The sequence below is a fragment of the Drosophila nasuta genome, chromosome 2R, assembly GCF_023558535.2.
Source record: "Drosophila nasuta strain 15112-1781.00 chromosome 2R, ASM2355853v1, whole genome shotgun sequence".
Classification (NCBI taxonomy): Eukaryota; Metazoa; Arthropoda; class Insecta; order Diptera; family Drosophilidae; genus Drosophila; species Drosophila nasuta.
The window spans coordinates 16,568,207-16,584,535 of NC_083456.1; the positions used below are offsets into that span (position 1 = coordinate 16,568,207).

The 16,329-nt window shown below is 41.4% G+C and overlaps 1 protein-coding gene across 2 annotated transcripts in view; it reads left to right on the forward strand.

Moving 5' to 3' along the window:
- Positions 1-16,329, forward strand: part of LOC132784802 (octopamine receptor beta-1R) — a 28,909-nt gene that overhangs the window by 7,330 nt on the left and 5,250 nt on the right. The window contains exons 2-8 of one of the 2 annotated variants that reach the window (XR_009632285.1): positions 9,098-9,856; positions 12,944-13,141; positions 13,212-13,383; positions 15,199-15,335; positions 15,431-15,613; positions 15,698-15,851; positions 16,014-16,136. Coding sequence is in view for 1 of the 2 variants with exons in the window: in XM_060790661.1 (XP_060646644.1) it covers positions 9,396-9,856; positions 12,944-13,141; positions 13,212-13,383; positions 15,199-15,335; positions 15,431-15,613; positions 15,698-15,851 (1,305 nt within the window). In the remaining variant the exon portion in view is untranslated. The remainder of the gene's footprint in view (positions 1-9,097; positions 9,857-12,943; positions 13,142-13,211; positions 13,384-15,198; positions 15,336-15,430; positions 15,614-15,697; positions 15,852-16,013; positions 16,137-16,329) is intronic. The other variant, XM_060790661.1, reaches the window with a different exon arrangement.

The window sequence follows — 16,329 nt, forward strand, 5'->3', positions numbered from 1 at the left end:
GGGATTTCATATTTGTCTTCTTAATATTTCATCAAGGCTGTGAAAAGGGTAGCAATCTAAGACACAGACTGGACACGGACACGGACACGGACATTGGCGAATGCGATTTGTCGAAACTTAAAATTGCTTACTCGTCATGGACAATAGATTCGTATTAAATTCGATTTTTGGCTTCTGCACGTCATCCTATTAAGTTGTCTGCAAAGAATATTACGAATACTTATTGAATCTTCTCGAATTTCTTGTGGGAACGAAGCAAAACGTCTTGTAAATACAAATGAAGTGTCAACAAAATTTGCAGAATTTTCACCCCCGCACTTTCTCATTTACATATTGTGAATGCCTTCCAGCTACGCTTCACTGATACCAAAGCAAGATATCATCTTCGTGCTTCGTGAAAATATAGGCTGATTTTGAATTTAACTTTCGCGCTGGTTTATGCACAGCAGGAGGGAGAAAAGCATCATAACTTTATGGACTACTCAATTCATTTTTTTCAATCAGCCAACAAGCTATGCATATTTCGGAATGGAGTTGTAAATAGAGCTCTCAACTAATTTTAAATGCAAAGCATATTTTTAGCATCGCATACAAATCATGTGCTTTAAAAGGGATGCTATTTGACATGTATATTCGCATTTTTATTTTTAAATTTCTCCTCGTATATGCTGGCACATTAAAGGCACCCAAGAGCGTATCATTTGATCTGCATTTTCATATTAAATATATACCCACATACATATGCCTCAACATTTTAGGCTTATTAAATTTGATATTTACGGGCGAGATGCGTGGGTCTGACCATAAAAGGAAAGCAGACCGCTCAATATAATCATGAGCTATATACAATATGAATTTATTGATACGTAAGTGCATAAGTCGATAATGTGTGGGGGTATAAAAATAGCTGGAGAGTCAGTGAGGCATTAAAGTGGCTGTGTAAACAGTCACTTAAGTTGCCACTGTGCTTTAATTGAAAATTAAATATTTATTCAGGCTTGAACTTGAATAATCAAATTCTATTCTCTGTAAAGTGCGTAATTGCTGCTAATGGCGAGGAATGAGCACAACCGAAGCAGAGTGTGAGAGAAGTGTGTAAAGAAATGAAATGAGTTCGAGTTCAAGCTGGAGGGGAATAAGCTTATTGAGGGCAGACAGTTGGCGTTGGCAATCAGACATTCATACGCTCACTCACTTGGGTTTGTGAGTAAATAAAATAAGTACAAAATTGCAGTCATATTAGGCATCAAAATGCCATAAAATGTGCCGACGTTCACACACTCGAGTGTACTTGGGTGCGTTACGCAGATGCCATAAAAAGCCATTGCGGAAGAAACAACAACAACGGCAACAAGGACGAAGTCTGTCGAGTCGGAGTCACAGCGAAACGTAGCATACTTATTTGGGCAACGTCTCTGAGTGTGTGCGTGTGTTGTTGTATATGTAAATCGATATGTAGGTGAGTATGTATGTGTATACGTGAAATGCAAATGCCAATTGACATTCTCTTTGACCGACCCAGGAACAATGTCAATTCGAAACGAAACGAAAGCGAAGCGAAGCGAAGGTCACACGGCATGAAAAGGCCAAAGTCATCCGACTTAGGTGATTGACTCGAAAGGAATTCTCCACTTCTCAGACCTTGTATACGTGATTTCATGGTAATGATGGCATTGCGCTGCTCTTGCTCTTGCGCTCTTGTTGGAGCTCAACTGCATCAACTCGAGTAAAAGTTTTGTCAGCCACGGCAAACCGCATATCCGCCCCGCCATCGCCATCGCCCCTGCCCCTTCGCCTGTTCTCCCCACAAAAAGTCTGTCTACAATTTTGCGCTTCGTTTGTCAATGTCGTCGCGGCAACTTTGTCGTCGCTTTTTACTTCTCTGGGCCATGTAATCAATTAACGCTAATGAAGCTGCGCATTCTGTTTGTCTCACAGCTCTGTGTGCGTGTGTTTGCTCTTATTTGTATTACTTTCGGGCAGCGAGTGCAATCAGTAGCAGCAGCAGCAACAGCAGCAACAGCAGCAGACCGTCTAAGCAGCGCCGCCACTCAAGGTCAAAGCTAAAAGGTGCATGCGGCTGATAGGCGCCACAGTCCAGCAGGGCCATATATAGTAGATATATGTATATACTTTAGTATGTTGCACACACACAGGTTGCAAAGTCAGTTTGGCAGTCAGTCTGCAGCGAAAAACCAACCACTCGTACTAAGAGCGGCTTCCTCTGCTGAGCTGAGTACACACAATCTCGCACACACACACACACACTTGTACGCACGAACACACACACTCACACCCAAACAATCAGCACAAAAGTAACAACAATTGAGGCAAAGTACTTTCCTGTGCTGCAAGCAGTTTTGTCTGTGTTTGTGTGTGTGTGTGTGCTCTGCCATTGCCAGATCTCCGCCCACATAATAGTAGCAACAACATGGGCAACTAGTTTGCTTCCTTCTCTGCCTCCTATTCTCCTTTGCAACGAGCTCTCGGTGCCACGATGCCACGCCACGCCATGCAATTGTTTGTGTCCTTGATAAGGATGCTTCTTTTCTATTGTTAGCTTGGCATTTAAAACAAAATGCTCTGCTCTCGCCTTTCTCTGCCTCTTTTTCCACATTCCACACTCGCATTCACATTCACATTAAAAGCCAGCGGCTTTTGAGGTATACAATTTGTATGCTGGCATGTTATGAATGTATGTTTGTATGTACGAGTATGTATGTATGTCTGGTAGCCTATGCTAAGCTGCACTCGGAAATAATTTAAAATACAAAATCATGCGGAAGACACGACGGACACACTGCGGCAGACACATGAGCAGGGCAAGCTCAGGGCTGTTCACAGTCAGAGTCAGACTCAGAGTCAGTTAGTCAGCCAGTTGTTGTTGTTGTTGTTGCTTTTGTTGTCCTTGCGGACATCTGTCTACATAGTGGCCATCCACACGTTTATGCAGACAGGTGTGTGGGACAGGTGTGTGCGTGGCTTGCGGCATTTCTCCCGACGTCGGTTTCCTAAATAATTTGTCAACAAAAATATGCTAAATATTTTGTGAGGCGCCTACCCACAACACAGCAACAACGCAACGCATCACCTTGTATATCAATTAAAGCGTTAAGGACACGTTTTGCTCGTTTATTTTTGTCAACAACATTGTTTTCGGCAACTTTCTCTCTGCATAGATATTTTGTTAACAATTTCCTGTGTCGCTTTAAATTTGTTTTAATGAAGCTTGTGCTTCGTGCGTAAATTTTGTGCTGTTGCAAAACTACTGAAGTGTGTTGTAGCAACAATGCTGTCCGCACGATAAACTACAATACCAAACATTTGCATATGAAAGAACAACAATCACACAGCACAAGTGCTTCTGTATGTGTGTGTGTGTGTGTAAACACATCACTCACTTAGTGTCCTGCCCATGACTTCTTTGCACTTTTACTTTTGGCAAATAAATTATAGCGAACGAACAACAACCACCAGCTGCAGCATAACGTGCCTTGAGCCACGTGTGTCCGCTGACCGCACACCAACACACACACACACACACACACTAATACACACACTCCCTTTAGCGGGGTCGTAAAAAACTGCAAATAAGCTAAAATATTCAACAGTTTACGCGTTTGCACGGAAACTTTGCGCTTAAAAGTATGCAATTTAAAAAGTAAAAAAAAGAGGCAACGTGGCGTATGCGCAACGTGACGCAGATTGCAGATGGCCCTCGTTTCATCGTCGCACACAAAAGGCTTCAGCCTGCTGCTTGCCACTTTTTTTTCGTCTGTATTTGTCTGCAACTAAGTCAATTTTTTTCTCCATATTTTTCGCACGAAAATCCCTTTTTTTATGCACGAACAAATTAAACGAATTCTCATCCATCTCTAAAGCTGCAAAACCCTTTTGAAAGAATGTACGTAAAGCTGGTTATGTTGAAGGTTGTAGGCGAATGTGTGTGCTCGTATGTGTGTGTGTGGAGAATGCAACAACTGAAATTAATTAAAAATTGCAGAAGCGCCATTTCACATTACGAGCAGTTGGAAAACAGACAAACGCATAACGCACACTTGGCCACCTGTCCACTTGTCACTGCTTAATGCGGGTCTTTAATTTAAATGCAAGTATCATTTATTAAGTTTCTAATTAACTAATGTGTCGAGTGACAGCCTTGATTTAATAGCTATATTATTAGTTTTTTTGCTGTCTCTCTTTTTAAATTGAGTCAAATTTCAAACAAAACACAAAACTCTGCTCTTTTGATTTTATATTGGTTTATTTGGTACTAAATTTATTCATTACAAGTGATGAAGAAACGGGTATGCTAACTATAAAATTCTTTAGAAATATTTGAATATTAAAAGAAAACGAATTGAATTTAAATTTGCATACTTTTAAAAACTAAAATCAGTAATTTTTTATATGCATTGTAATAAATGAAAATTTCATTAAGAGAAATACGAATTTAAGCAAAAATTCACTCCACGACTGCTTTACGTGATTCTTTTCCAAATATGTTAGAAATAATTTAATAACTTTATGCTATTAAACACTTTATTTAGTACATATAAAAAAAAAATTGTATCGTAGAACTCTCCACAGAGCATTTATCACATAAGCACATCAGTGTTACTTGTTTTTTTAGTGAATGTATTAAGAATAACCTAATAAGTTTAGAATATAAAAACTCAATATTGTAAATATTATTTATGTGCTTTGTGGTAAATCAAAATTGAATAAATAAGATACGAATTTTATCTTAGAATTGTCCACAGAGTATTTATCAGATAAGCACACCTGCATTACGTGATTTTTTTGCGAATATATATTTTTGTAGAACTTTTTGGAAAGAAACTCGTCGTGGGCAATGTGGACTCCTAATTTGAGGGTTTGGCCGTCGGATGAAAGCCAGTTTCAACTTTGGCTAAAGGTTCGACCATGGTTGTTAAGCTACGACACGTGTGCGCATTCATGCGAATCAAGTTCAAATGTCACAGTCGAAAAGAGTATAAAATTACATGGAATTTGTTTGCGACAAAGTTGCTTTCGTTTCATTCAATAAACATTTATATGCAAACTGTGCAAAAGGCTAAAAAGGCTTAGACTCCCTCCCTCCCTCTCCCTCACTCTCTCGCTCTCTGCAGAAATCGAAACTCAACTGATTTGCCAACTAATTGGTGATTCTTTGTTTGCATTTTGTTGTGTTGCTATCACACTGGCAATTCCAGTTTTATTCAACAGCATTGTGAGCTGTCCAATTACAACCGAATTTGGCATAAGCTTTGGCATTAGTTGTGCGTTATACAATGGCCTAATTAAACGCTCTTAGTGGGTCAGATTTGCAAGTGATTGTTATGCCTTTTGTTCTTGGCTAAATATAAATATTTTAATTGCAAATGACACTTTGCACTTCCATTTGCATTTACGAGTTTGGTTTGTTTTTACGTCCAAGGTAAGCGAGCTTCTATTTTCGGCATATGCTCTCATCCCCGTTGATCCCGAGCTTAAATTATGCAATAAAATTGTGTGCCCTCGTTACGCGTTGTCATCCACATCGACAAGCGCAGCTAGAACCGCAGAAGTTGCTCTTGCCGTGGCTGTTACTGTTGCTATTGCTGTTTTTGTTGCCGTCAGCCAAATGTGAAAAGCCGCAAAAATGCAAGCCATAACATTTTGCTCTGCTCTCTGCTTTCGTGGCATTTAAGAGTGTGTGTGTGTGTGTGTGTGTGTGTGTGTGTGTGTGTGTGTGTGTGTGTGTGTGTGTGTGTGTGTGTGTGTGTGTGTGTGTGTGTGTGTGTGTGTGTGTGTGTGTGTGTGTGTGTGTGTGTGTGTGTTATGCAAACTATATTCAAATTGTGTACAAAAAATGCTATTCACAAATTTGTAGCGCGTATTTGAGGCCATTTTGCAGGCAATGCAAATAATCGTGTTGCCGCAATTTAAAATGTAAATGCTCGAGGCTAAGAAGATGGCTGTCCAGCTGCCAGTTGCTCTTTTGGTCAGTTATTTGCCACACACACTACGTATACGTAATATGTAATATGTACTGTGTATGCGTGCGGCATTTTAATGTTGCATGCCGCCTCGTCATAATCAACTCAAGGCAAAGAAAAGAATAGAGAGAGATTGAAAAAAACAGAGCGTGTTGGGATCAAGGAGTGGATGAATAATTGAACTGCTACTTCCGCTCTGACAGCTGATTGTACGACAAGGTCACTGGGATTGGCTAGGGGGACAGAGATCCCCCTTCCCCTTGAAGGTTGCAACATTTTCCCAGCTCTTGTTTTCTCCCCATTCTCTGCTCGCCTCGTTTGCTGCTGTGGCTGACCGCAGCCGCTTTATCTTTTTGCATATTTGGAGTCGCCCAATTAGTTTCGATTCGTTGGCATTCGATTTGTTTACGCTTTTGGGTTCGATTTGCTGTCTGCTGAGCAAGAATGTTCGCTTGATTTCATTTGTCGTCCTTCTGTGCGTCCTTTTATCTTAGCATCTGCCTTCCGCTTTATACATCTCTCCCTCTCTCTCTCTCGCTCCCATTTTCTGTCGCTGGCATTTTTAGCACTCAATTAATTCGCATCTGGACAAAGACCCAAGCAATATTTATGTGTCCCTTCCCATGCTCAAGCTCATTAATGCTCTTCTGATAAATGACCCAAACTGCTTTAGCTAAACCCAACTTTGAATGGAAAATCAATTAGCATAAGAAGAAATTAGAAATCGGTCAGAATTTCTTTTTCTTTCTTTCTTTCTTTTTTTTTTGGGTAGCATAAATAAAAACTTAATTAAAAGCTGCAGAAAATAAAGAAGATTTCGTTAAAGAAAGTAATTAAAGGCCAATAATAAGTGACCTCCGAATCAAGTACAACAAACAATGAATCGCTGGTCTTATATAAATATGTCTTTAGTGCTTCAGCCTGAGAATGTGTGTATAAGTTTTTTGCGGTTTGGGAATTTTTCTTGGGTTTGCCATTCAAAGCAAATACGAGTAGCTCTTGGCTCTGCGCTCTCCCCAATGCCCAGCTGTAAATAAACACCGGCAAATTCAAATAAGCAAGAATAAGTACGAATAAATAACTTATAAGCCAACAAGAGAAAGAATATCCGAGACGCTCGAGATGCCGCTGACGCAGGTTGACTACCTGCCCAGCCAGCCAGCCAGTCAGTCAGTGAGTGAGTCGGGCAGTCAGCGAATCATTCTCCATTGCACCTCAGCAATGGCCAGGCGAGAGAGCCCCGAATGAAACGAAATGAATCACAGCCCGTCACAATATGAATGGAGCGTCGTGTGAACGACCCACTGACCCACCAGACCAGCTAACTTTCGATTCAACACTCCCACACTCTCGCAGTCCCGACGGTGGCACAGTGTGCTAAAGATAGCGCACATAAAAATACTTAGGAAATATTTTCGGAAGTTGGAAGGAATGTGCTGGGAAAGCAGGCAACTTAATGTGATATCTTTGCTTCACTGTGCAACGGCCTTCTTGCAGAGACTGAATGAAGCCCAAAAGCAAACAAGCGCAGCCAAATCCCAGATACTTTAACAACAAATAAAAGTCGCAAAGAAAAGAAAAGCAACGGACACAGAAAAGGACGAAAAAGAACACGACGGCACGAAATGAAAAAAACTGGAAAAGGAAAAGGAAAAGGAAAAGCGTGAAGCGCGCAAGTCGCAAGCAACAATCTGGACTTCAAGCGGGAGCTGAGAGTTGGGAATTGCAAACAACAACAGTGAGTTGGGCTGAGGTTGCAGATGTCCTCTTACCTGGGAAACTCGTGCTGATGGACGAGTATTGTGGCTGCGAACAGCAGATGGGCAACAAATCTCAATTGACTTCATACATATTCCCGCTGTCTACTCCTAGAGCACTTGTGAGGCAGCTGCAGCTATTATTTTGTTGGTGTTGTCGACATTGTTGTTGCCGCTGTTGCCGTTGCTGTTGTGTGAAGCATTGTCAATGCGTTTGACAAAAGCACTTGGCGAAGCAGCAGAGCAGAGCATGACAGATTTCAAGAATATTCTTCTTGGTTTCTTTCATTTTTTTCCACGTTGTTGTATTCCCACAAATTTTATTATTGATTTAAAGTTGTGTCGAGCTGTTGTGTTGGAAATGGGAAATGAAAAGCGTGCTTGCGTTTTTCAGAGTGCGTGTCGACATGAAATAAATTTACCTAAAGCTACACCCAAAATGCCACACACACACATACATAATACACACATAGACATTTTCAACATTCCCAAAGGCCTTTTATTTTGTGGGTTAGACTCTCATGTGGGAAACTTACAAGTTGAAGCCACAAATATTTGTATAACCGGAAGTAAATCAAAGACAACATCCCTCACACTCATTGACATCGGTAAATAAGAACATCAATTGGGACATTTGTTAGCTTCGCTAGATTACAAGTCGATGGCAAATCTATCTCACTGAGTACATAGATAATTTGAAATTCGACATGCGCTAATGATAAGAATAGGGATAAGTGTAAAGGGAACTTGGGATAAGGATAAAATATTGACAGGCAACAGTCTGTCTGCCTTTCGAAAGGAAAGTAGAAAGGAAAGCGTATTCTGTCGCGTTTGCTGGCGCCAAAAGAGAATTTCGCTCGCAGCAGACACATTGACGCTATTTATGGCAAATTAAACCAATTGAGTTGAGCTGACTTGGCTGCCTTGGCTGCCTTGGCTGAGTGGGATTAGGCTGACGGCGGGGGCAACTTGAGAGCTTTTGGCGTAGGTAGTAGCAATTTCCATTGGCAGCGAGTTGTCAGCCAAAGGCTCAGCGACGGCTTTTGTGCTCTACAATGTGGAATTTTTGGGTAGCCAACCGCCTGAGGTTAAACAATTTGTACAATGCCATCAAAGGCGCTAGGTGTTTATGGGCTGGTTTACATTTACATGTTACGTTCCGCGAATTGTGGCGGGCCGCAAAAGAAGGAAAGCGAGAGAGAGAGAGAGAGAGAGAGAGTGGGGGGAAAACAGATGTTAGACAAATGGTTGTGGCACAAACAAATGGCAAATTGATACAAATCGAATGATGATACTCACACAATGCGGCAATAAAATGAAATATGAGCACTAATAAATCGTTTATCTTTTCAATTGCAGACTTGGCAAAGCGACTGCCATACTAATGGCCATAATAACAGTCAACAACAAAGGCAACCGCAACAGCAAAAGCAACAGCAATAGGAGGAACAACGACAACGACAACTGACAACAACAATTACAGTAGCCAAAGCAGCATGCCCCTGCGTGCAGCATGTTCCTCTAACTATGCTGTAGAACAACTACGAGTATTCAACTGCAGCGGCAGCGGCAGCAGCAGCAGCGAGTGGCAAGCCAATAATTGCATTCGATTCAAGGACTAACTTTGTGCCACACACACACACATGCAACAACCACAATGACTTTTATGCGCAAACTAACAGCAACAGCAACAACTGCGGCACGAACCATGTTTGAGACTGGCAACAACAATGGGGCAACAACAAGGCTGTTGGCAACAAAGGATGCAGAGTCACACAACTCGCATGCCGTCTACATGCCACTGCTCCTTGAGGCATCTGCCTCGGCCACGGCAACGGCGGCGTCACATGCGAATTATTTGAATTTCGTTGCCGATGGACTTATCGATGTCGATGGCAGCAGCAGCAACAGCGGTTCCTTGCCATTGGATAACTTAAGCTTTGGCCAGGATAATGGCAGCACATCGACAGCGGCAGCGGCGGCGGCGGCAGCTGAAGCAGGCAGCGGGCATTTAACATTTGTCATCGTCAAGTGTTTCATTATAGGTTTCATCATACTGGCCGCCATACTGGGCAACATGCTGGTGATTGTGTCCGTTATGCGGCACAGAAAGTTGCGGTGAGTCCACAAGGCAAAAAGCATACTTGAGTTTTGCTTGCGACGCAATTGTCTAGCTTTTTTTATACCTGCTACCCATAGGGTAGAAGGGTATTACAACTTTGTGCTGGCGGTAAATGCAACACGCACAAGGAGCCTTCTCTTACACCATAAAGTATATTCTTATATTTAGAAGGAGAGACGATATAGCCTGTTTAGACTACCGCCATTCTGAAGATTCTTGAATATTTGTTTGCGCTCAGATAGAAATCTTAAAAGTTATTCAAGAATTCATTTTATATAGCATTATCTGGTATATTTGGTACTTTATAATTGTAGTAATATGTCGAGATATCAAACATTTGTTAAAAAAAAAGGTTAGATATAATTTAATTTAACACTTATGATTTCAGTTTTGTTTTATTATCTCAAATATAGGATATTTTAACGATTCAATGCATTATTATAATGCATTGACTCTATGGAATATAGTAATATATCGATATACCAAATGTACATTTCGGTATATTTCTTTTTATTTTAAGAATAATACCGCGCTGTTCTGCATTTACTGAAAACAGCTAGCGAGTATCTCAAAGTCGATCACTGTAGCGTTCTTACTTGTTTTATGTTGTGTTATTGAATTGTTAGCTAGAATGATGTTGCGCAGTCAAGGACATTGCTGGCGGGCTATGGGCGCGTTAATCCTGTGCGCCATTACTTTGTCATCATTTATCATATTTTTGGCCAATTTGCGTGCCAAAGGCATTGCTCGTTATCGCACCTCCAACGCCGTGTATCCATAAGGAGTGGCGCTTTAATTTTTTTTTTTGTTGCTGGCTGACCCCCCATTGGTATTAGAAGCATACTTTTAGGTGGCACTGTCAAATGTCAGAAACGTGCGTAATTACATCGAATATGTTAATAACAAGAAAACGCGTTCACATCAAAATATTGTGTGGGCAAACATAAAGTGATATAGCACAGAGCCAACAGACGCTGCGTGGTATTTCATTTACGAGCACAAACCATATAAATTTGTCAAAATACATAATACATACGCGTTGTGCACACCTTTGGCTAGGTGTCTTTCTGTGGCTCTAGAAGAGAGTTTTGCTCTTCTTGTATTTTTGCCATAATTTTGTACGTGTTTCATGTGCTTCACTGGCACATTGTTTGGCATTTAACCAGCATAAAACCCGCCTCAAAAGGGCGGCGACACGCCCACTTACCTGACATGCCTGAGGCATTCAATGTCAAGGCATAAACTCTTAAAGCAAGCCCCAAGAAAATGATTGCGTCGCCTTGGCAACACAGGTAGGAAAAAAAAACGACGTGGCAGACAAGCATCTGACATTTGTGAGGCTCATTTAACTCAGCTGAAGCTGAAGGTAAAGCTAAAGCTGAACCTGGAGCTGGGGCTGGGACTGGGCAATTTGAATGCGGCTTCTGCTGTCTATTGCCAGGCAGCATTTTTATCTGGCTGCAGCCCCATTTCAACTGTTTTGCCTCGTTGCGCAGTTTAAATCATTATGGCAAATTAAGCCTAATTATGCTTAACATGCATTCGTACTTAGGCCTACTCCGTGCCTCACATCACACATCCATCCAGATGTGCTGCGGCAACTGCGCTCACATAAAGCAAATAGTCGTGCGATAATTTAGGCCTCATTTAACCGGGCCACATTACAAGGGCCATAAAAGTGTGCACACGGCAACTAAAGTAGCACACTAACAGGACCTGGTCAGTGGATCGACTGTCTGCCTAGTTCTTGCCTGTTAATTAAACAAACTTTGCCATACAAAATTATGCTGCAGCTAAAGAAAAGTTTTGTTTAATGCTCTCAAATATAATACAGGGCGCAAAGTTCAGATGGTATATGTATGTATGTGCTGCCTTATTATATTTCCCAAAGTTTTCATATTTTGTAGTTAACTTTTCTTTAACGCTTATGCTTTAAGCCTGATTGCTTCGACTTGGTTTCAAGATGGGGGAATGAGAAGAACTGTCAACTCATAAATCTAATTAAACTTGTCACCTATCAGCATCGACGGCATCCTTTTAACTCTTCTCTCCCACTGCACACACACACACATTTTAATCGGCTTTAAAGCGACGCCCCAAAAATATGCTCTGTCTATCCGCTCAACACAAAAAAAAAGAGTGAAGAATGTGCCTGACAATCGCATGAAGAAGTTTGTAATGAATTGATAGCGACATCCGCCAAATCCATAAAAACTTTATGCACATCTCTCTCTCTCTCTCTCTTATCTTCATCAAGCTTGACAACTGTTTCCTCGATGCGCAAGTATTTATTTGCTATATTTAAAGGGTATCTGTTCATCAGTTCAGTTCGGCAAAAGCTGGCCAACGAAAGTTGGCTGCTTTTTCTTGTCAGGCCATTCATTCTGTTTGCGCTGTTGGTATTTTGCCTTGTGCCTTGTGCACTTTTGCGGTAGTTAAAGCTTACCCAGACATCAGTTGTCCGCCTACCCTCCCCCCGCCTGCCTGCTTTTCGCCAACTGTGGCTGGTTTTCTGTTGGTTGTAATTAAGTTTGTTTGGAGAAAGGACCGACTGATGGCTGGCTCAAGGGAGCTGTTGGGGTTTCTCCGTTTTATTTCGTTTTTTTTTTTTTTTTTGGCTTGTGCCTGGTTCATTGGCCTAGAGTGTAAAGTGAAGTGAAATATGAAAATGTAATTGCCAGGCTGTCTGTTTAAAGTTTTCGCCAAATTAAAGCTGCAATCAGTTTTCGACATTACGCATACGCCGTGTGCTCTTAATTGAGTTTAGGCATGCAGCAGTGACGCTTGTTGCCATTGTTACAGCTGTTGCCGCACCGTTGCTTGTTGCTACACGGCGATATTAAGTTAATTAACAATTAAGTCATTAAAGCATGAAATCTACTTACCAAACGGCTGTCACATGCTGCGTATGCGTAATGCGTATGCAAGGAAAGTAAAAGAGATAAGCTGCATTTGTTACAAAACTCGACTTGCCGAAAACTTTTGCACATTTTCCTGCGACTTTCTGAGTTAAGACTAAGCGTTGTATTTATTGTATTTCAACTTGGGTTGCTTACACTTGTTTATCTGTCTGTATTTTGCAGCATCATTACCAACTATTTTGTGGTTTCACTGGCGGTGGCCGACATGCTGGTCGCTCTCTGTGCGATGACATTTAATGCTTCCGTCGAGATATCTGGCAGATGGATGTTCGGTTCGCTCATGTGCGATATATGGAACAGCTTTGATGTTTACTTCTCCACAGCCAGCATAATGCATCTATGTTGCATATCGGTGGACAGGTGAAACTCTTTTACAGCTCTCAAGTGAAACAAACAACTGCAACTCTTTCCTCTCTCTCATCTTTTGCAGATACTATGCTATAGTGCAGCCACTTGACTACCCACTGATAATGACGCATCGTCGTGTGTTTATCATGCTGCTGTTGGTCTGGTTATCGCCTGCACTGCTCTCCTTTCTGCCCATCTGCTCTGGCTGGTATACGACCAACGAGAACTGGAAATATCTCAAATCAAATCCGCATGTAAGTTGCCTAATGCTCTTGCCTCTGTAGTAGTTTCTAGTCGCACTCATAGAGAAGAAAGGTATTATAACTTTGTGCCAACAGAATGAACACCTAGATTGTAGATACTTTCAGAGATACAAACTTTTTGGACATTACTTGTTATTATTGCACGCAGATTAACTAAGCATAATGTTACAGCTAGAGTCTCGATGCACACAATAATAACTGAAGTTTTTCATTTGTAAATATTTAGTTCAATTTATTTAAAAAATAATTTTATATGCCGGAATCAGACTACGTCTGCCGCATTTTAATTGATTTGGTAATATTTTGAATAAAGTATATTGATAAACCAAGTATTGCTTTTGGAATATTTTAATATTTTATCGGCATATTAATTTAGTGTATTTTAAAGATAATGCAGCTTTCGGTATATTTCAATAATTTCGTTTTGTATATTTTCGCAGTGTTTTGAGTCGAACACACGCATATGTAGCTTGCTTACTAGTTTTCTTTTTCAATTTTCTGGCATCAGAATTTCTAAATTTTGTTGCACTGAGTGCAACTTTGCCTGCTGCCATATGTTGTTTGCAGCTAGGTATGCAATAAATTCTATCAATGTCCAATGACTTTAATACAAGCTCTCAGCACGCTCCAACACAAAATTGATTTATGTGTGCAGTGTGTGTAAGAGTGTGTGTGCAGAGTGTGTGTGCCATTGGCGTCTAGAGTATTTTTACGCCTTTCGAGTCGACAGGCTCGACAGCTAGCATATTTATTGGTCTGCTATATTGGCCAGTTTTGCAGCATGAGCACGTTCTCAAGTATTGGCCAAGTTGCCAAGGCAGCCGGCAGGCAGGCAGTCAGGCAGTAAAGCAGACAGGCTTAAACAGCTGCTGCTGTTGGCTGCTGCCTAACAACTGTTGCCACACTCACTCACAGAAATAGAAATTCAAACACAAATACTCGTACAAATACAACAACTGCTTGCTGATGTATTAATAAATGTAATTATATTTGCGTTTGCGTTTTGCGGTGCCTGCGCCGCCTGTGCATAATTTTCGCCTTTGCACACAAAGCGCCAACTCATTGAAAGCCCTTTGCATACATTAGCATTCAAGTAGGACTTTAATTAGTTTAATTTGTTGTTGTCGCTGTCGTTGTTATTGTTGTTGTTGTTGTTGTTCCCCTAGCTCCTTTTATTGTTAATAACCGCGTCGGCGGCGGCGTCTTGTCAACTGTCTCTCTCTCGCTCACTCTCGCTTTCGCATAAATCAGATTAGATGGCCTTGAGGGATTTTTGCCTTGAGTGAGAGAGTGAATGCCACACACTTCTGACCAAATGCCACTGACTGACTGACATTGGCACTGACTTTGCCTTTGCATCATCAGTTTAATGTATGCAGTAATTGCGTTGGCTTTTTTATTGCTTTCACTTGAGTGCCATAATCGCATTACGCATACGCAGCGTTGCCAATTGCAATTGCAATTGCAATTGCAACTGCTATTGCAGTTACACACCGCACACAAATTTGCCATTGTTCGTGTCAGCTAATTGAGTGCATTTTGCATATTACCACTTATGGCCATTTATGGCTTGTGTTGGCCATTAAAGCTCCCACCACGTCCATCACCACTAACATCCATTTATTGCGAACGTTTAACTATCATTGTTCTGATTTATTTCACTAAATTACAGTCAGTCTCTTTGCATGATTTCGACATTTGAATATCAATTTGCAACTATTGTATGTGTGTGTGTGTGTTTGAAGGCATTCGTGCGGTCAATTGCGCTATATACTTGTATCTAATCACATTTAATTGAATTTCCAGATATGCGAATTCAAAGTGAACAAAGCGTATGCCATTGTCAGCTCATCGATGAGCTTTTGGATACCAGGCATCGTCATGTTGTCCATGTATTATCGCATTTACCAGGAGGCGGATCGACAGGAGCGTTTGGTCTACAGGTAAAACGCTTAAACGCAATTAATTTGTGTGTGCTGAGCTGAGCGCGCAATTAACGCTAATTACTTACACAACGCACACATACACATACACACAGGTCTAAAGTGGCCGCCCTGCTGCTGGAGAAGCATCTGCAGATTAGCCAAATACCCAAGCCGCGGCCAAGCATACAAGTGGAGCAGTCGGCCATAACGACAATGCGGCGCGAACGGAAAGCAGCCCGCACATTGGGCATCATAATGAGCGCCTTTCTGCTCTGCTGGCTGCCCTTCTTCCTCTGGTAGGTGTGCTTGAGAGAATTTTGCAATTAATTTTGGGCGAAAGTATTGAAGATGTGCCTTCTTATTTCATTCATCCACAACAGGTACATCACATTTACGCTGTGCGACAGCTGCAAGACGCCGCGAATCGTTGTCGGCATACTGTTCTGGATTGGTTACTTTAACTCGGCGCTTAATCCAATTATTTATGCATACTTCAATCGCGATTTCAGGGCCGCATTCAAGAAAACGCTCAAGGTGAGTTCAATGTGATGTGGGGGCGCATTTGGTATTGGTTACCAAGTACTTTCGAAGGGGGGGGTAAGCGTAATTTATTATGTAAGCCCTTTGATCAATACAAAATATTGCTGAAACTGAATCGAAATCGCATTTGAATGGCCGTGTCCGACTCTCGCCTAGACTTAGTTGAAAGCAGCTGCTGCAACAAGGGAAGCAACAACAGCAACGCTAACTGCAACAGCAACAGCAACGGCAACGGCAACGGCAAAGGCAACGGCAACAACAGAGGCAATGCATATCCTGGTAGCTATATATACAATATGAGTTAACAACTATAGTATGAGTTTACTTCGCCGCTCTCTCTGCATGGGGCAACTAGTGCTCCATTTTGTAGCCATATACAATGCATTGTAGCCGAAAGTAGATACAAAACAAAAAAAGTAAACAGCAAGCCACATAAAGTGTAGCATACTTATCAGCTGACTGCGCTAACTGA